Source organism: Hyla sarda, chromosome 2 (genome assembly GCF_029499605.1).
Source record: "Hyla sarda isolate aHylSar1 chromosome 2, aHylSar1.hap1, whole genome shotgun sequence".
Taxonomy (NCBI): domain Eukaryota; kingdom Metazoa; phylum Chordata; class Amphibia; order Anura; family Hylidae; genus Hyla; species Hyla sarda.
Genome location: NC_079190.1, coordinates 304799719 through 304817487, shown reverse-complemented (window position 1 = coordinate 304817487; position 17769 = coordinate 304799719). Strand labels below are relative to the sequence as shown.

The following is a 17769-nucleotide window of genomic DNA, read 5'->3' as shown; positions in this document are numbered from 1 at the left end:
CAAACACTCCAAGTTCGCAGACTCACACCTAGCACAAGCAGCTTCTGTTTTTAAAACGTCACACTTACCGTATTTATCGGCGTATAACACGCACTTTTTGGACTAAAATTTTTAGCCTAAAGTCTACCTGCGTGTTATACGCCGATAAGCCGCTGCAGTTCAATGATTTAAAGTGCTTTAAATCAATGAACTGCAGCGGCTTTGCAGGTGCAAGAGACCTGCCGTCGCTGCCGGCTTCTCTGCCCCTGCCTGTCCTGGGGTCTAGAGCCCTGCTGCCGGCCCTTCTCTCCCCCTGGCTATCAGTGCCAGCGCCCCATTGCCGGCGCCGATAGCCAGGGGGAGAGAAGCGGCGCCGGCAATGGGGCAGCGGCGCCAACAGACAGGGGGAGAGAAGGGGCAGCGGCACCCATTGCCGGCGCCGCTGCCCTGTTGCCTCACCCATCCACGGTTGTATAATTACCTGTTGCCGGGGTCGGGTCCGCGCTGCTTCAGGCCTCCGGTGTGCGTCCCCTGCGTCGTTGCTATGCGCTGCGAGACGCTATGACGTCACTCGTCATAGCGCCGCGCCGTGCAGTGCATAGCAACGACGCATGGGACCCACACCGGAGGCCTGAAACAGCGCGGACTCGACCCCGGCAACAGGTAATTATACAACCGGGGATGGGGGAGGCAACGGGCAGCGGTGCCGGCAATGGGTGCCGCTGTCCCTCCTCTCTCCCTGGCTATCGGCGCCGGCAATGGGGCGCTGGCACCGATAGTCAGGGGGAGAGAACGGGCAGTGGCGCAGACAGCCAGCGGGAGAGAAGCGGCGGCAGCAGGGCTCTAGACCCCAGGAAAGGCAGGGTGAGAGAAGCGGGCAGCGACGGCCCCTCTCCCCCTGCCTTTCCTGGGGGTGTATCGGGGTATACGCATGCACACACACGCACCCTCATTTTACCAAGGATATTTGAGTAAAAAACTTTTTTTACTCAAATATCCTTGGTAAAATGAGGGTCTGTATTTATAGGCCGGTGCGTGGTATACCCCGATAAATACGGTATATTCTTTTATAGACTTTCTCTCCTTTTAACCCCATAGCAGCCATTGATGCAGAGGTATTCTTTGCAGCATGAGATGGTGCATTGTCATGCATGAAGATGATTTTATTACGGAAAGCATAGTTCTTCCTTCTGTTCGAGGGAAGAAAGTGGTCAGTCAGAAACTCCACATACTTTGCAGAGGTCCTCTTTACACCTTCTGGGACTCTAAAGGGTCCAACCAGTTCTCTTCCCATGATTCCGGCCCAAAACATGACTCCAACACCACCTTGCTGACGTCACAGCCTTGTTGGAACAGGGTGGCCGTCCACCAACCATCCACTACTCCATCCATCTGGACCATCCAGGGTTGCACGGCACTCATCAGTGAACAGGACTGTTTGTAAATTAGTCTTCATGTATTTTTCTATCCAATGCAGCAATTTCTGCTTGTGAGCATTGGTTAGTGGTGGCCATATAGAAGGTTTATGCACAATTGCAAGACTCTGGAGGACTCTACACCTTGATATCCGTGGGACTCCAAAGACACCAGCAGCTTCAAACAATATTTTAGCAGCTGCTGTCTTGATTTGATGCATGGATCTGGCATAAATCCTCCTCAATGTGCCTTTATCTGCACAAACCCGCCTGTGCTCTGAATCAGCCATGAATCTCTTAATAGTGCGATGATCACGCTTACGTTTTCGTGAAATATCTAAATGTTTTCATACCTCGTCCAAGGCATTGAACTATTTCACTCTTTTTGGCAGCAGAGAGATCCTTTTTCTTCCCCATATTGCTTGAAAATTATGCTCTGCTTAATAATGTGGAACACACACCTTTAGTAGTTTTTCCTTAAATTGGGCTCACCTGCCAATCTAATTATCACAGGTGTCTGAGATTGTTTTCAGTGATCAATAGAGCCCTGAGACACAATGCCATCCATGAGTTAAACTTAAAAACAAAATATTCAATCTTTGTGACACTTAAATAGAATTTGCATAATAATTTGGAACAGTGTGTAAAGAGGGCTTTTGCAGAGAGTGAAGCAGAAAGAGAGGCAGGTGGAGAAGTAGGAGGGTCAGATCGTCAGGCATAGTGGGCTGAGGCCATCTATGGGGACCAAAGCATAATTAATTTATTTGGGTCCTATCTCATTTCAAAGGCCGGATTATTCTTGGACTGGGAATAATATACAGATTCAAAGCAATAATGCTCATAGATAAAGTGATCGGTTTGGAGGTGATCTCACACAACCTTTCAGACCCCATCCCAGAATGGGTTAATTAACAGGCTCTCCTAACAGTGGTAAAAGATCCTACTTGGCTTCCACATCTCCAACATAGGCTTGTAGGCAAGAGTTTGTAGGCATAAAGCCACTCCGAAGTCCTATACCATCTGGATAAAAGTTTAACCTCTTAACGACCACGACCGAATATTTACGCTCATGGCCGGCTCACATTATGTAAAGCGCGCTCAGGAGCTGAGCGTGCTTCCTACCTGGCAGGTCAGGGCTGATCGCCAATCGGGCTGATGTCCGGTATTAACCCTTTAGACGCCGCAATCTAAGTTGACCCCGGCATCTAAAAGGGGTGAAAAGCATTGCCGGTTAGCTCAATGGGCTGTTCGGGACCACAGAGGTGAAATCGCGGCATCCTGAACAGCTGAGAGGACAGCGGGAGGCTTCTTACCTTGTCTCTCGCCGTCCGATTGTCGCTCTGCTGCTCCATACCTGAGATCCAGGCTGGAGCAGCATAACATGGATAACACTGATCAGTGTAATGCTATGGCATAGCATTGATCAGTGTTTGCAATAAGGTTATTGCATGTTATAGTCCCCTATGGGGGCTATAACATTGCAAAAATATAGTTAATAAATGTGATTTAACCCCTACCCTAATAAAAGTTTGAATCACCCCCCTTTTCCCATAAAAACATGTAAATAAAAATATAAATAAACATATGTGGTGTTGCCGCGTGTGTAAATGTCCGAACTATAAAAATATATTGTTAATTAAAATTCCAAAGTAAAAAATTGTGTATTTTTGGTCACTGTGCCCTAATTTTTTTTTATAAAAAGCGATCAGAAAGTCCCATGAAAACAAAAATGGTACCGATAAAAACGCAAAACAATGAGCCCTCAAATGAGCCCTATATAAATTGGGTATCCGTGCATCCGTATGGACCTACAGAATAAAGATATGGTGTAATTTTTACCGAAAAGTGTACTGCATAGAATTGGAAGCCTCCAAAAGTTACCAAATGGCGTTTTTTTTCTCAATTTTGCCCCACAAATATTTTTTTTGCCGTAAATTTTGTGGTGAAATGATTGAGGTCATTGAAAAGTATAATTGGTGGGGCAAAAATATAAGCCCTCATTTGGGTCTGTAGGTGCAAAATTAAAAGCGTTATGATTTTAACCCCTTAAGGATGCACGGTTTTTCCGTTTTTGCATTTTCATTTTTTCCTCATCACCATCTAAAAATCATAACGCTTTCAATTTTGCACATAAAATTCCATATGATGGCTTATTTTTTGCGCCACCAACTCTACTTTGCATTGACATTAGTAATTTTACCAAAAAATCCACGGCGAAACGGAAAAAAATTCATTGTGCGACATAATTGAAGAATAAATGTCATTTTGCTAAATTTGGGGGCTTCCGTTTCTATGCAGTGCATTTTTCAGCAAAGATGACACCTTATCTTTATTCTGTGGGTCCATACGGTTAAAATGATACCCTACTTATAGGTTTGATTTTGTCGTACTTCTGAAAAAAATCATAACTACATGCAGGAAAATGTATACGTAAAAAATTCTCATCTTCTGACCCCTATAACTTTTTTATTTTTCCGCGTATTCCGCGTACGAGCTGGTATGAGGGCTCATTTTTTGTGCCGTGTTCTGATATTAAAAAGTGACCAAGTGACTTTTTATGCTATAAAAAGTGACCAAAAATACACAATTTTGGACTTTGGAATTTTTTTGCCCGTACTCTATTGATCGTGCGGTTTAATTAACAATATATTTTTATAGTTCGGACATTTCTGCACGCGGCGATACCACATATGTTTATTTTTAGTTTTATTTACAATTTTTTTTTCTGGGAAAAGGGGGGCGATTCAAAGTTTTATTAGGGAAGGGGTTAAATTACCTTTATTAACCCCTTAACGACGAAGGATGTATATTTACGTCCGGGACCCGCGGCTAATACAGGACATCACCGATCGGGGTGATGTCCTGTATTAACCCTTCAGACGCGGCGATCAAAGCTGACCACCGCGTCTGAAGTGAAAGTATCCCGGCTGCTCAGTCGGGCTGTTCGGGACAGCCGCGGTGAACAGCTTATAGGACACCGGGAGGGACCCTACCTGCCTCCTCTGTGTCCGATCGGCGAATGACTGCTCCGTGCCTGAGATCCAGGCAGGAGCAGTCAAGCGCCGATAACACTGATCACAGGCGTGTTAATACACGCCAGTGATCTGTGTAAAAGATCAGTGTGTGCAGTGTTATAGGTCCCTATGGGACCTATAACACTGAAGAAAAAAAAGTAAAAAAAAAAAAGTGTTAATAAAGGTCATTTAACCCCTTCCCTAATAAAAGTTTGAATCACCCCACTTTTCCCATAAAACAGTGTAAATAAAAATAAACATATGTGGTATCGCCGCGTGCGTAAATGTCCAAACTATAAAAATATATCGTTAATTAAACCGCTTGGTCAATGGCGTACACGTAAAAAAAATCCAAAGTCCAAAAAAGCGTATTTTTGGTCACTTTTTATACCATTAAAAAAATGAATAAAAAGTTATCAAAAAGTCCAATCAAAACAAAAATGGTACCGATAAAAACTTCAGATCACTGCGCAAAAAATGAGCCCTCATACCACCCTGTACGTGGAAAAATAAGAAAGTAATAGGGGTCAGAAGAGGACATTTTTAAACGTATACATTTTCCTGCATGTAGTTATAATTTTTTCAGAAGTACGACAAAATGAAAAATATATAAGTAGGGTACCATTTTAACCGTTTGGACCTACAGAATAATGTGTCATTTTTACCGAAATATGCACTGCGTAGAAACGTAAGTCCCCCAAAAGTTAAAAAATTGCATTTTTTCGTCGATTTTGTCACACAATGATTTTTTTTTTCGTTTCGCCGTGAATTTTTGGGTAAAATGACTGTCACTGCAAAGTAGAATTAGTGACGCAAACAATAAGCCATAATATGGATTTTTATGTTGAAAATTGAAAGGGTTATGAGTTTTAAAAGTTAAGGAGGAAAAAACGAAAGTGCAAAAACTGAAAAACCCTGCGTCCTTAAGGGGTTAAAGGGGTATTCCAGGAATTTTTTTTATTTGACTATGCTACAGGGGCTGTGAAGTTAGTGTAGTTCATAATATAGTGTCTGTACCTGTGTGTGATGGTTTTCTCACAATTCTTCTGTGATTTTCACTCTAATATTTATTTTTACCAGCATACAAAATGACTGTTGTCTCAGATTTTTCCCAGTTGGCCAAGACCTGATTCACTAGTCAGCTGATGAAAGGGAGCCTGTCTGCTTCAATGGGTGGAGGGGTCAATCTGCAACTAATGCAATTGCTGGAGGCAACCTGATTGAAAACCACACTGATTTGAACAGATGCTGCTCATTTATGTTTCAATGGGTGGGGTGGCTGATGTGTGGGAGGGAGGACGATTGAATTGTGGGATTTGTAGTCAAAAAAAGAAAAGTGAAACAGGAAATACTGGTTCACAAAAAACTAGCCACAGTGTTATGGTAATCTCACAACATAGCCACTTAGCCCCAAGACAAGCGCAGATCCTTCCTAAGCATGTCCATTACTGTCTGCCAGGTACGTACTAAAATCACCTTATGCTGGATAACACCTTTAACTTTTTTTTTTCCACTTTTTTTTGCAGTGTTAGGCTAGGTTCAGACTATGGAATTGCGAAATTGCAGGCGGAAATTCCGCTTGCTAAAATGTATAGTATAGTGAATGGTTTTCCGTTCACAAATTCACACTTCGGAATTTGTGAAGCGGAATTTGTGAACGGAACTTTCCGCCTGAAGAAAGGGGTTGCTCTTTCTTCAGGCGGAAATCTGCACGGAACACATTGCAGTCTATGGGAGACTGCAGTGTCCGCGCAGTCCCAGCGGAAATTTTCTGCCCGGAGATTCCGTAGTCTGAACCTAGCCTTATAGCTCCCATAGGGGGCTATAACACTGCATACACTGATCTTTTACACAGATCCCTGCAAAGCCATAGCTTTGCATGGATCAGCGTTATAGGGGCTCGATTGCTCAAGCCTGTAGCTGAGGCTTGGAGCAATCAAACGCCAATCGGACGCGATGGAGCAAGGTAAGAGGACCTCCGCTCGCGTCCTAGCTGATCGGGACATTGCAATTTTATCGTGATAGTCCCGATCAGCCCAACTGAGCTGCCGGGAAGCTTTTACTTTCATTTTAGACATGGCGTTCAACTTTGATCGCTGCGTCCAAAGGGTTAAAAGTGCCGCACGCTATTAGCCCAGGGTCCCGGCTATCATTTAGCGTGACCCCATTTTAAATACCGGGACCGGGTGTAGGGCGTACAGGGTACGTCCTTAAGAGGTTAAAAGGTGATGAGGAAAAAAGGAAAATGCAAAAACTGAAAAACCCTGCGTCCTTAAGGGGTTAAAGGGGCTCTCCTGGAGTCTCACACAACAGGAGAAGCCATGTCCATGTAACAAAGGCAGCATATAACACGGAGAGGGAGATATTCAATTCCTTTTCCCAAGAGAGGAGGTAGGCTGGTTTATGTGGAACTTTGGGCCCTGTGAGGAAGCGGTAGATCATAGAGATCGACCTCTTAATGGCATACTGAGAAGACAAGAGGCTTTCAAACTTAGTAGGATCTCAGTGTAGATTATTAGCAGAGAGTACCACTGTGCAACAATTCTGGAAATGAGAGATATGAAAAAAAAAAAAAAAGTGGGTGAAAAAGGGGAAAAAAGGTTGTGAATATCAGATGCCTCCTCTTCTTCTCACCTAGAAATTTTTGTAGCAAGGTAAATGAGCAAGTATATGGGGTAGTGGGAGTGAGCCAACCAGGGAAGCAATGATGAAGGAAAGCAGGGTGAAGGAAAAGGTGCGTGGGAGCCAGCTCCCCCTTGACCGCCATCATACCCTGCACCATGGGAGAAATAAAGTGATCATGAGACGGCCGAGGGGTAGGCAGACATAAATCTTTAAAGGGGTACTTCGGCCCCATCTGGTAAAAAGCTTTTTAAAGAGGATACTGTTGTCAGTTTCCTTTTAAAGAGTTAAAGGATTGCACCATTGTAAATATACTCATGTGATAAATAACCTAATTGTTGATAAATATTTATCAAGTTTTGTAGAGGCATTATTAATCCATTTCATCAATATTCATTCTATTTTCTTCACAGACTTTTTATGCCAAACCTAGTGCCACTGAAAATTCCTGATGGAGAAAAAGTGGATTTTGATGTAAGTACATCGATATTTTTGCCTTTTTTAATTAATACTTTTTAAAGTACTTCATAACAGCCTTGTGTACTTTTATTACAGTGTAGAACTACCATTTCCAGTACAATCTGTGCCTTTCCCTCCACTCTGAGCCTTTGGAAGGGCACAGGCGGCACAGAGGGTTCACTCCGGGAGTTGTAGTCCTACCCTCTGAAATACTAAGTTAACTTATGACACTGCAACTCCTGTGGGACTAGAAGGCTTAGCCTTATGCAGCATGGTTGCTTGTACAAGTCCCTTAGTGGGGCGAAAATAATGGCCCTCATTTACTATTGCAAACCCCACATGTTTTGTCGGCTTGCGCACCAGAATCTCTGTCTGTGCCAGAATTTGCGCCAGAATTGAAAAAAAATAAAATAAAAAAACCACTTAAATATTGATAGACACTGTTCCTAAGATCACTTATTTCCCATATCTAGAACTTCCCTTTTGAGGATAATATTAACCCCTTAAGGACCAAGCCCATTTTGACCTTAAGGCTAGGTTCAGACTACGGAATCTCCAGGCAGAAAATTTCCGCCCAGAGATTCCGAGTGCGGCCAGCGCCGGCTGAATCAGTCGGCACTAGGACCGCGCGGACACTACAGTCTCCAATAGACTGCAATGTGTTCTGCGCGGATTTCCGCCTGAAGAAAGAGCACCGCCTTTCTTCAGGCGGAAATTTCCAAGCGGATTGTCCGTTCACAAATTCCGCTTCCCAAATTCCGAAGTGTGAATTTGTGAATGGAAAATCATTTACTACACTATACATTTTAGAAAGCACAATTTCCACCCGCAATTTCAAAGCAAAATTGCAGGCGGAAATTCCGTAGTCTGAACCTAGCCAGAGCATTTTTTGCAAATCTAACCACTGTCACTTTAAGCATTAATAACTCTGGGATGCTTTTACTTATGAATTTGATTCCGAGATAGTTTTTTTTGTGACATATACTACTTTGTTAGTAGTAAATTTAGCATTTTTCTTACTTTGAAACTCTCTGCTTGTAAGGAAAATGGACATTCCAAATAAATTATATGTTGATTCAAATATACAATATGTCTACTTTATATTGGCATCATAAAGTTGACTTGTTTTTACTTTTTGAAGACATTAAAGGGCTTCAAAGTTTGGCAGCAATTTTTCACGAAAATTTCAGAATCTGAATTTTTCAGGGACCAGTACAGATTTGAAGTTGAATTTGAGGGTCTTTATGTTGATAATACCCCATAATGGATCCCATTATGAAAACTGCACCCCTCAAAGTATTCAAAACTATTCAGAAAGTTTGTTAACCCTTTAGATGTTTCACAGGAATAGCAGCAAAAAGGAGGAGAAAATTCAAAATCTTCATTTTTTACACTAACATGTTCTTGTAGTCCCATCTTTTAAAAGGAGAAAAAGCCCACCAAAATTTGTAACCTAATTTCTCTCAAGTAAGGAAATACCTCATATGGGGATGTAAAGTGCTCTGCGATCGTGCTACAGTGCTCAGAAGGGAAGGAGCAACAATGGGATTTTGGAGAACAAATTTTGCTGAAATGGTTTTTGGGGGGCATGTTGCATTTCGGAAGGCCCCATGGTACCAGAACAGCAAAATAAATAAATAAAAACATGGCACACTATTTGGAAAACCACACCCCTCAAGGAACGTAACAAGGGGGACAGTGAGCCTTAAAGGGGTAGTCCAGTGGTGAAAAACTTATCCCCTATCCTAAGGATAGGGGATAAGTTTGAGATCGCGGGGGGTCCGACCGCTGGGGCCCCCTGCGATCTCTCTGTACGGGGCCCCGGCTCTCCGCCCAGATAGCGGGTGTCGACCCCCGCACGAAGCGGCAGCCGACACGCCCCCTCAATACATCTCTATGGCAGAGCCGGAGATTGCCGAAGGCAGCGCTTCAGCTCTGCCATAGAGTTGTATTGAGGGGGCGTGTCGGCCGCCGCCTCGTGCGGAGGTCGACACGCCCCCTCCCCGCGGGCTGTCGGGGCTCCGTACAGGAGATCGCAGGGGGCCCCAGCGGTCGGACCCCCCGCGATCTGCAACTTATCCCCTATCCTTAGGATAGGGGATAAGTTGCTCACCACTGAGTCACCACTGGACTACTCCTTTAACACCCCACAGGTGATTGACAAATGTTTGCTAAATTTGGACGTGAAAATGAAAAAAAAAAATTTCACTAAAATGCTGGTGTTACTCCAAATTTTCATCTTCAAAAGGGGTAATAGGAGAAAAAGACCCCCAAAATTTGTACCACAATTTCTTTTGAGCATGGAAATACCCCATATGTAGATGTAAAATGCTCTGTGGGCGCACTACAGGGCTCAGAAGAGTAGGAGCTCCATTGGGCTTTTTGAGAGAGAATTTGGTTGGAATGTAAGTAGGAGGCCATGTGCGTTTACAAAGCCCCCATGGTGCCAGAACAGTGGACCCCCCACATGTGACCCCATTTGCAAAAGTGGGATGTGCAAATGAAAAAATAAAATTTTTCATTTTCATGGACCACTGTTAAAAAAATCTGTCAGACACCTGTGGGTTGTAAATGCTCACTGCACCCCTTGTTTCATTCCGTGAGGAGCTTAGTTTCCAAAAAGGGGTCACATGTGGGGGGTCAACTGTTGTGGAAGCATAAAAGCTTTGTAAATGCACATGGCCTTCAATCCAAACCAAATTCTCTCTCAAAAAGCCTAATGGCACTCCTTCTCTTCTGAGCCCTGTAGTGCGCCCACAGAGCACTTTACATCCACGTATGGGGTATTTCCTTACTCAGAAGAAATGGGATTACTAATTTTGGGGAGTTTTTTGCTATTACCCCTTGTGAAAATGGAAAATTGGGGGTTAAACCAGCATTTTAGTAATAAAAATCTAATTTTTCATTTTCACGTCCAACTTTAATGAAAATTCGTCAAACACCTGTGGGGTGTTAAGTCTCACTATGCCCCTTGTTACATTCCATGAGGGTTGTAGTTTCCAAAATGGGGTAACATGTTGGTGTTTTTTTTTTTTGTTGTTTTTTTTTGCGTTTATGTCAGAATCGCTGTAATCAGCCACCCCTGTGCAAATCGCCAATTTGAGCCTCAAATTTACATGGTGCTCTCTCACTCCTTTGCCCTGTTGTGCGCCTGCAGAGCACTTTCTGTCCACATATGGAGTTTTCCATACTCAGGAGAAATTAAGTTACAAATTTTGGGGGTCTTTTTCCCCTTTACTTGAAATGAAAAGTAAGGAGCCACACCAGCATGTTAGCGTAATTTTTTTATTTATTTTTTACGCTAACATGCTGATGTAGACCCCAACTTTTTCTTTTCATAAGAGGTAAAAGGAGAAAAAAATTTGGTAACACAATATCTCACGAGTACGGAAATACCCCATATGTGCCACTAAACTGTTGCCTTGAAATATGACAGGGCTCAGGAATGAGAGAGCACCATTCACATTTGAGGCATAAATTAGGGGTTTGCATAGAGACTGACCAGGATGCAAGTATTACATTTGCCTCCGCCACCAAAAATGCCCTACGGCAGCGGTAGTTGTAGTTATGCAACAGCTGGAGGCACACTCGTTGGGAAACACCGAGTTAGGTAACAGGCTAAGTGTTTCCATGCTAGTGTGCCTCCAGCTGTTGCATTTCAGTGCATGCTGGGAGTTGTAGTTTTGCAACAGCTGGAGGCACACTGGTGCGGAAACACTGAGCTAGGTAACAAACTCTAACTCAGTTTTTACGCAACCAGTGTGCCTTAAGCTGTTGCAAAACTACAACTCTCAGCATGCACTGACAGCTGAAGGGCATGCTGAGAGTTGTAGTTTTGCAATAGCTGGAGGCACACTTTTTCATAGCAAAAATATGTCTCGTGCTGTTGCATAACTGCAACTCCCAGCATGTACAGACAGCCATAGGACATGCTGGGAGGTGTAGTTGTGCCTCCAGATGTTACAGAACTACAACTCCCAGCATTCCCTTTGGCTGTCAGTGCATGCTGGGAGTTGTAGTTATGCAATAGCTGGAGGCATACTGTTTCATAGAAAAAATGTGCTTCCAGCTGCCGCATAACTACAACTCCCAGCATGCATTGACAGCCGAAGGGCATGCTGGGAGTTGTAGTTTTGGAAACGCTGGAGACACACTACTACAACTCCCAGCATGCCCTTTTTGATGTCCATGCATGCTGGGAGCTGTAGTTATGCAACAGCTGGAGGCACACTTTTTAATAGCAAAAATATGTCTCGGTTACCGGCGGTGAATGTGAAAGGAAACTTTCAGGGCATACAGGTTCACCCTGGGTCTTAAGTCCCAGGATGCCAGGGCGTACCTGTAAGCCCTGTGTCCTAGATAGGGTTAGTAATGCATCATTGGTGGGGCTTTTCACAATTTGTGCATATAGCAAGGTAAAAGATAGACCGGCAGACTCACCACTTTTTCTTTCTTCTTTATTGCGTTAGCGGTACCAAAGCATACTCACTGATACGGGGTACAGGGATGTGCAGTGGGGGGGACAAACATGCAACAGATTCCGTTTTGCACGGTTCACCGTGCTTCCTCCGGCCATGTTAGTTACTGAGTGATTTTGGAATATATACAGGTGTACAATCTACCTCAACCTGTCAGGACGTAGCTGACGTGTGTTCTGACGTGACCGGGCGAATAGAAGGTAAGTCTCAGAAACATGCTGTTAGTTCAGTGCGATCATTTAACCCTATACTTCCTGTGGCTCCTGATCTGACAATCCAGAGTGTCTCCTTTCGGAGCAATTTCTGATCAAGCCGTTCACCACCTGTGAACATAACTCTTTCCAAGCCTAGGAAGCGTAAACATAGGGGATCATTGCCATGTACCTCTCTTACATGTGCTTGTAACCTAGTTGCGCCAGGACGTCCTGTCCGTATAGAGTAGAAATGCTCTCTAATACGGATGCATAGCTGGCGACTGGTCTGACCTATGGAAAAGAAGTCACATGGACACAAGATTGCTTATACCACGTTTTTAGTTCTACATGTTATAAGATCTTTTATTATGTGCTGCATCAGGCCAATTTGGACATTTTTTGATTCATAACAATTGTTACAGAAGTTACAATTTCTGCATTTGTAACTCCCTTTTTGGGTGAAATCATCTATCCAAGTGCGATTCTTTTCTTTAGCTTATTTATTACTTTTTATGGTTTCACCTATTGTTTTATTTAGTTTATAAGCGAACCTCGGCTTTTTTTCTGCTACTGTTCTCAGGTCCTCATCTGCCTCTAGGAGGAACCAGTTTCGTCTTACTTACTCTATGGTCTGATTCATAGGAGAATTCTGAAATAGAAAAGTAAATCTGCGGTTTTCTTCTGTTCTTTTTTCTTTTCTGCGATTTTTTAATAAGGTATTTCTATCTAACCTGTCAGCTTTTTTTCTCCTTTCTTTTACAATTTTTTTTAGGATATGCTCTATCTAGTAACCTTATTTCTAAGTCATCTGCCTGTTGAGAATAAGTTAAAGAGTTGCTATTATTCCTTTTAAGTCTGACAAATTGTCCGTATGGAATTCCCTTTTTAGTTGACAACCTGTGTGAGCTCTGGAAATGTAATATAGTATTTTTGGCCACTGTTTTTTTGGTACCCTTCTGTAACTATGTGATTATCTACTACTAGTCTGATATCCAAAAATTCTAACGTATTACCTCCGACTTGATTGGTGAACTGCATGTTCACTGTATTTGTGTTTAAGTAATTTGTAAACTCCTGAAAATGCTGTGGTGTACCTGACCATGTTACGAGAATATCATCTACGTAGTGTAACTTTTTACGAACTGCAAAAAGGGGTTTTGACTATTATATATATATATACTCATTTTCAAACACTGCCAGAAAGATGTTAGCGTAAGTACAGGAGACGCGGGTCCCCGTCTCCTGCTTATACCAGTATCGACTAAAAATGTATTGTTTGATAATACAAAGAGCAGACCTTCACAGACTAATTCTATTACATCATCAGTTTCCTTTAACGTTTGTAAGAAGGTTCTGACAGCCTGTACACCCGCGCTATGTGGAATGCGGGTGTACAGGCTGACAACATCAACAGAACACAGGCAGTTACCCTCCTCCCATGTCACATCTTCCATTAACTGAATACCAAAGTCCTAAAAAAATGCATCATACACTCCATGTGCCCCAATGACACCCATAGGGGAGTGTGTACTAATCCTGTCAAGGACAGGGGAACTCCATAAATGAATGTATACAGAGAAATTGGAGTTATAACACCACCTTAAGTATAAACGTATAAATCTTTATTGAAAATGTTTTACATAAAAAACATATAGATGCAAAAAAGTGAAGTATTGCAATGGAAATCCAACACAGAAATATCTGGCGCAGAGTAAGAATAGTACATACAAATGAGTACATAGAAATTGTCCACACCCTATATATAGCAATCTATGGAATAACACAGTTTAGCCACTATGGGCTATCCATACAAATGCTGCATAATAATGTATCAAGATTAGCTAGTAATATAGCCTAGAACTGGTGTATAGCCAGGTCTGAGAGTGCATAGTGAAATACAATGATATTGGGGACAACATATCTAAGTACTCAGTAAAAGTCAATGTGTAACCTACCCATGTGGGATAGCGAACTCTGCGACCGACCCCTACGATCGTTTCGGTTTCCCTTTTTCAATACTTCACTTTTTTGCATCTATATGTTTTTTATGTAAAACATTTTCAATAAAGATTTATACGTTTATACTTAAGGTGGTGTTATAACTCCAATTTCTCTGTATATCTTCCATTAACTGCAGCAAATGTCTAGTGTCCTTAACATAGGAAGGTTTCAGTTTCTGCAGGGGGCTCAGCATCCAGTCGAAGTACTGAGAAAGGTACTCGGTCACCGAGCCGATCCCTGCCACAATGGGCCTACCTGGGGGTCGGCTCAGTGACTTATGCACCTTTCGTAAATGGTACCATCGAGCTGGTCTCGGGGAATCTGGTACGAGTTTCTCTGCTGTACTTTTGGACATAAATCCTTTAATTACATATTGTTGCAGAAATGCCTTAAGATTTTCCAGGATCTTATGAGTCGGATCGGCCGACAGGGGGGTGTATGTGGTCCGATCACCAAGCTGTCTCAGAGCTTCAGCTTTATATTCTATGGCATATTGGATCACAACACTTCCTCCTTTATCGGCTCTAACCACGACCACATCGTCCCTAGATTTCAAAACATTAAGTGCTTCCGTTTCAGCATGGGTTAAGTTACTGGCAGGTTCTGGGTATAGGACGGCTTTTACATCGCGTATTACCGCTTTAGTGAATGAATCTAAACTACTACCTTGTAGTATGGGGGTATAAATTTAGATTTTTTTACCCTTCCCAAAAAACGTTTTATTATTAATCGGGTTAGTAGAATTCATATCTAGCTCGTCCTCAAAACCCGTTGCCAGTAAATTCACCCATTCTTGCTCTTCCTCTGATAATTCAGATGGTAAAAAACCTGTAGAAGCAACAGTAATGGGGACATCGCCTAATCTTTTTTGCTGCTCTTGTGGGGGTTTATTAGCGAAAAACTTGTGCAGATTTATTTCCCTAACTGCTTTTGTCAAATCAATTTCAAACACAGTCTCATTGAACTTTTCAGGCAGACCAAAATTCAGTCCTTTAGACAATAGGGACACTGTAGCGTCATTAAGGGGAATGTCTGTGAGGTTGATGACATTAGATGTTAAAATCTTGATTTCCCGGTTTCTGCTCTCCTCCTCTTTTGGTCTTGTACTACTGGTTTTGCAGTCTTTTCGCCTTTTCCTCCCTCTGCGGATGCTCCGTTTCCTAAAGGGTGTTGTTCATTTATGTTTGATGGTTGTTGTTCAGATTGAACTAAGTCAGCAGCATCAGGTTGTGTTTTCTGAGGTACCTGTTTGTTATTCGATTTTATGGTTGCAGGGTGCGAAGTGTTCTTGTGTGGCTTAAATTTTCCTTTTGTGCTCACAGGTTTAGTTTGCCATGTAAAGACATTATCATTGTCATAATCTTTCTTGTCTCTCAAGAATTTGTCGCGTTTTTTAGACTTTGTTTCCTCTTGTAGTGGTAAAAGTTTGTCTTTTAATTTATCTAAGAAAATAGATGCTTGTTCCTTCGTAGATCTATTCATGAGAGCCAGTTCCGCTTTCTGGAGGTCCTCCATGATTTTATCGTGCTCTATTCTGTTGCGGGTAAGCACAATTTGTAGTTATCTTTGGGCATGATCTTGATGAGCTTGTAGCCATGCTTTTTTAAGGCAGTGTTTGAAACTGAAAATGACATTTTTTCTGGCAGTGTTTGAAAATAAGTATATATATAATAGTCAAAACCCCTTTTTGCAGTTCATAAAAAGTTACAATCGCTACGTAGATGATATTCTCGTAACATGGTCAGGTACACCACAGCATTTTCAGGAGTTTACAGATTACTTAAACACAAATACAGTGAACATGCAGTTCACCAATCAAGTTGGAGGTAATACGTTAGAATTTTTGGATATCAGACTAGTAGTAGATAATAATCACATAGTTACAGAAGGGTACCAAAAAACAGTGGCCAAAAATACTATATTACATTTCCAGAGCTCACACAGGTTATCAACTAAAAAGGGAATTCCATACGGACAATTTGTCAGACTTAAAAGGAATAATAGCAACTCTTTAACTTATTTTCAACAGACAGATGACTTAGAAATAAGGTTACTTGATAGAGCATATCCTAAAAAAAATGGTAAAAGAAAGTAGAAAAAAAGCTGACAGGTTAGATAGAAATACCTTATTAAAAAATCGCAGAAAAGAAAAAAGAACAGAAGAAAACCGCAGATTTACCTTTGTATTTCAGAATTCTCCTATGAATCAGACCATAAAGAGAGCAGTAAGACGAAACTGGTTCCTCCTACTCCTAGAGGCAGATGAGGACCTGAGAACAGTAGCAGAAAAAAAGCCGAGGTTTGCTTATAAACGAAATAAAACAATAGGTGAAACCATAAAAAGTAATAAGCAAGCTAAAGAAAAGAATGGCACTTGGATAGACGATTTCACCCAAAAAGGGAGTTACAAATGCAGAAATTGTAATTCTGTAACAATTGTTATGGAACAAAAAATGTCCGAATTGGCCCGATACAGCACATAATAAAAGATCTTATAACATGTAGAACTAAAAACGTGGTATAAGCAATCTTGTGTCCATGTGACTTCTTTTCCATAGGTCAGACCAGTCGCCAGCTATGCATCCGTATTAGAGAGCATTTCTACTCTATACGGACAGGACGTCCTGGCGCAACTAGGTTACAAGCACATGTAAGAGAGGTACATGGCAATGATCCCCTATGTTTACGCTTCCTAGGCTTGGAAAGAGTTATGTTCACAGGAAGTGAACGGCTTGATCAGAAATTGCTCCGAAAGGAGACACTCTGGATTGTCAGATCAGAAGCCACAGGAAGGGTTAAATGATCGCACTGAACTAACAGCATGTTTCTGAGACTTACCTTCTATTCTCCCGGTCACGTCAGAACACACGTCAGCCACGTCCTGAAAGGTGATAGGTTGAGGTAGATTGTACACCTGTATATATTCCACAATCGCTCAGTAACTAACATGGCCGGAGGAAGCACGGTGAACCGTGCAAAACGGAATCTGTTGCCTGTTTGTCCCCCCACTGCACATCCCTGTACCCCGTATCAGTGAGTATGCTTTTGTACCACTAACGCTATAAAGAAGAAATAAAAAGTGGTGAGTCTGCCGGTCTATCTTTTACCTTGCTATGTGTATAAGAAGTCGTCTATCTCCTGTTGATCAGCGCACCACCACCTTCACATACAAATCCAGATACACTACATCGAGTCTATTCCACAGATAGCAGTGCCGTGCTTCTTGTATAAACTTTTCACAATTTGCTCAAACATTTTCTGCCTTGTTGAGATTTTGAAGATAATTTTTGAATATGGATATGGAAAAATGTCTTGTAGATATTAGGCAAAATATAAACGTCTATTTTATTGATAAATTGTGACCATGTTTACCAATATTTCGTATTACAGGATATTCACAGAAAACGTATGGAAAAGGATTTTACAGAACTTAAGACACTTATTAAAGCTCACTTTGTGAGCCGGAAGAAAGAAGAAGAAGAACTGTTGGCTTTGACAGACCGTATGGTAAGGATCAACTTTTACAGTATCTTAGTGAATACACCCCTCACATTTGTTTATAAATATTTTCTTAGATCTTTTCATGTGACAACACTGAAGAAATTAT

At 42.0% G+C, this 17769-nt stretch overlaps 1 protein-coding gene and 1 long non-coding RNA gene across 8 annotated transcripts in view; one reads left to right on the top strand and one right to left on the bottom strand.

Moving 5' to 3' along the window:
- The window catches only part of LOC130356311 (troponin T, cardiac muscle isoforms-like), a 190942-nt gene that overhangs the window by 135441 nt on the left and 37732 nt on the right, over positions 1 to 17769 (top strand). For all 7 annotated transcript variants that reach the window (XM_056557625.1, XM_056557624.1, XM_056557623.1 and 4 more), the window contains 2 exons: positions 7444 to 7504; positions 17553 to 17669. In XM_056557625.1, the coding sequence (XP_056413600.1) occupies positions 7444 to 7504; positions 17553 to 17669 (178 nt within the window). The remainder of the gene's footprint in view (positions 1 to 7443; positions 7505 to 17552; positions 17670 to 17769) is intronic.
- LOC130356312 (uncharacterized) overlaps positions 1 to 17769 on the bottom strand; it is a 57413-nt gene that overhangs the window by 34325 nt on the left and 5319 nt on the right. The gene's annotated exons all lie outside the window — the stretch shown is intronic.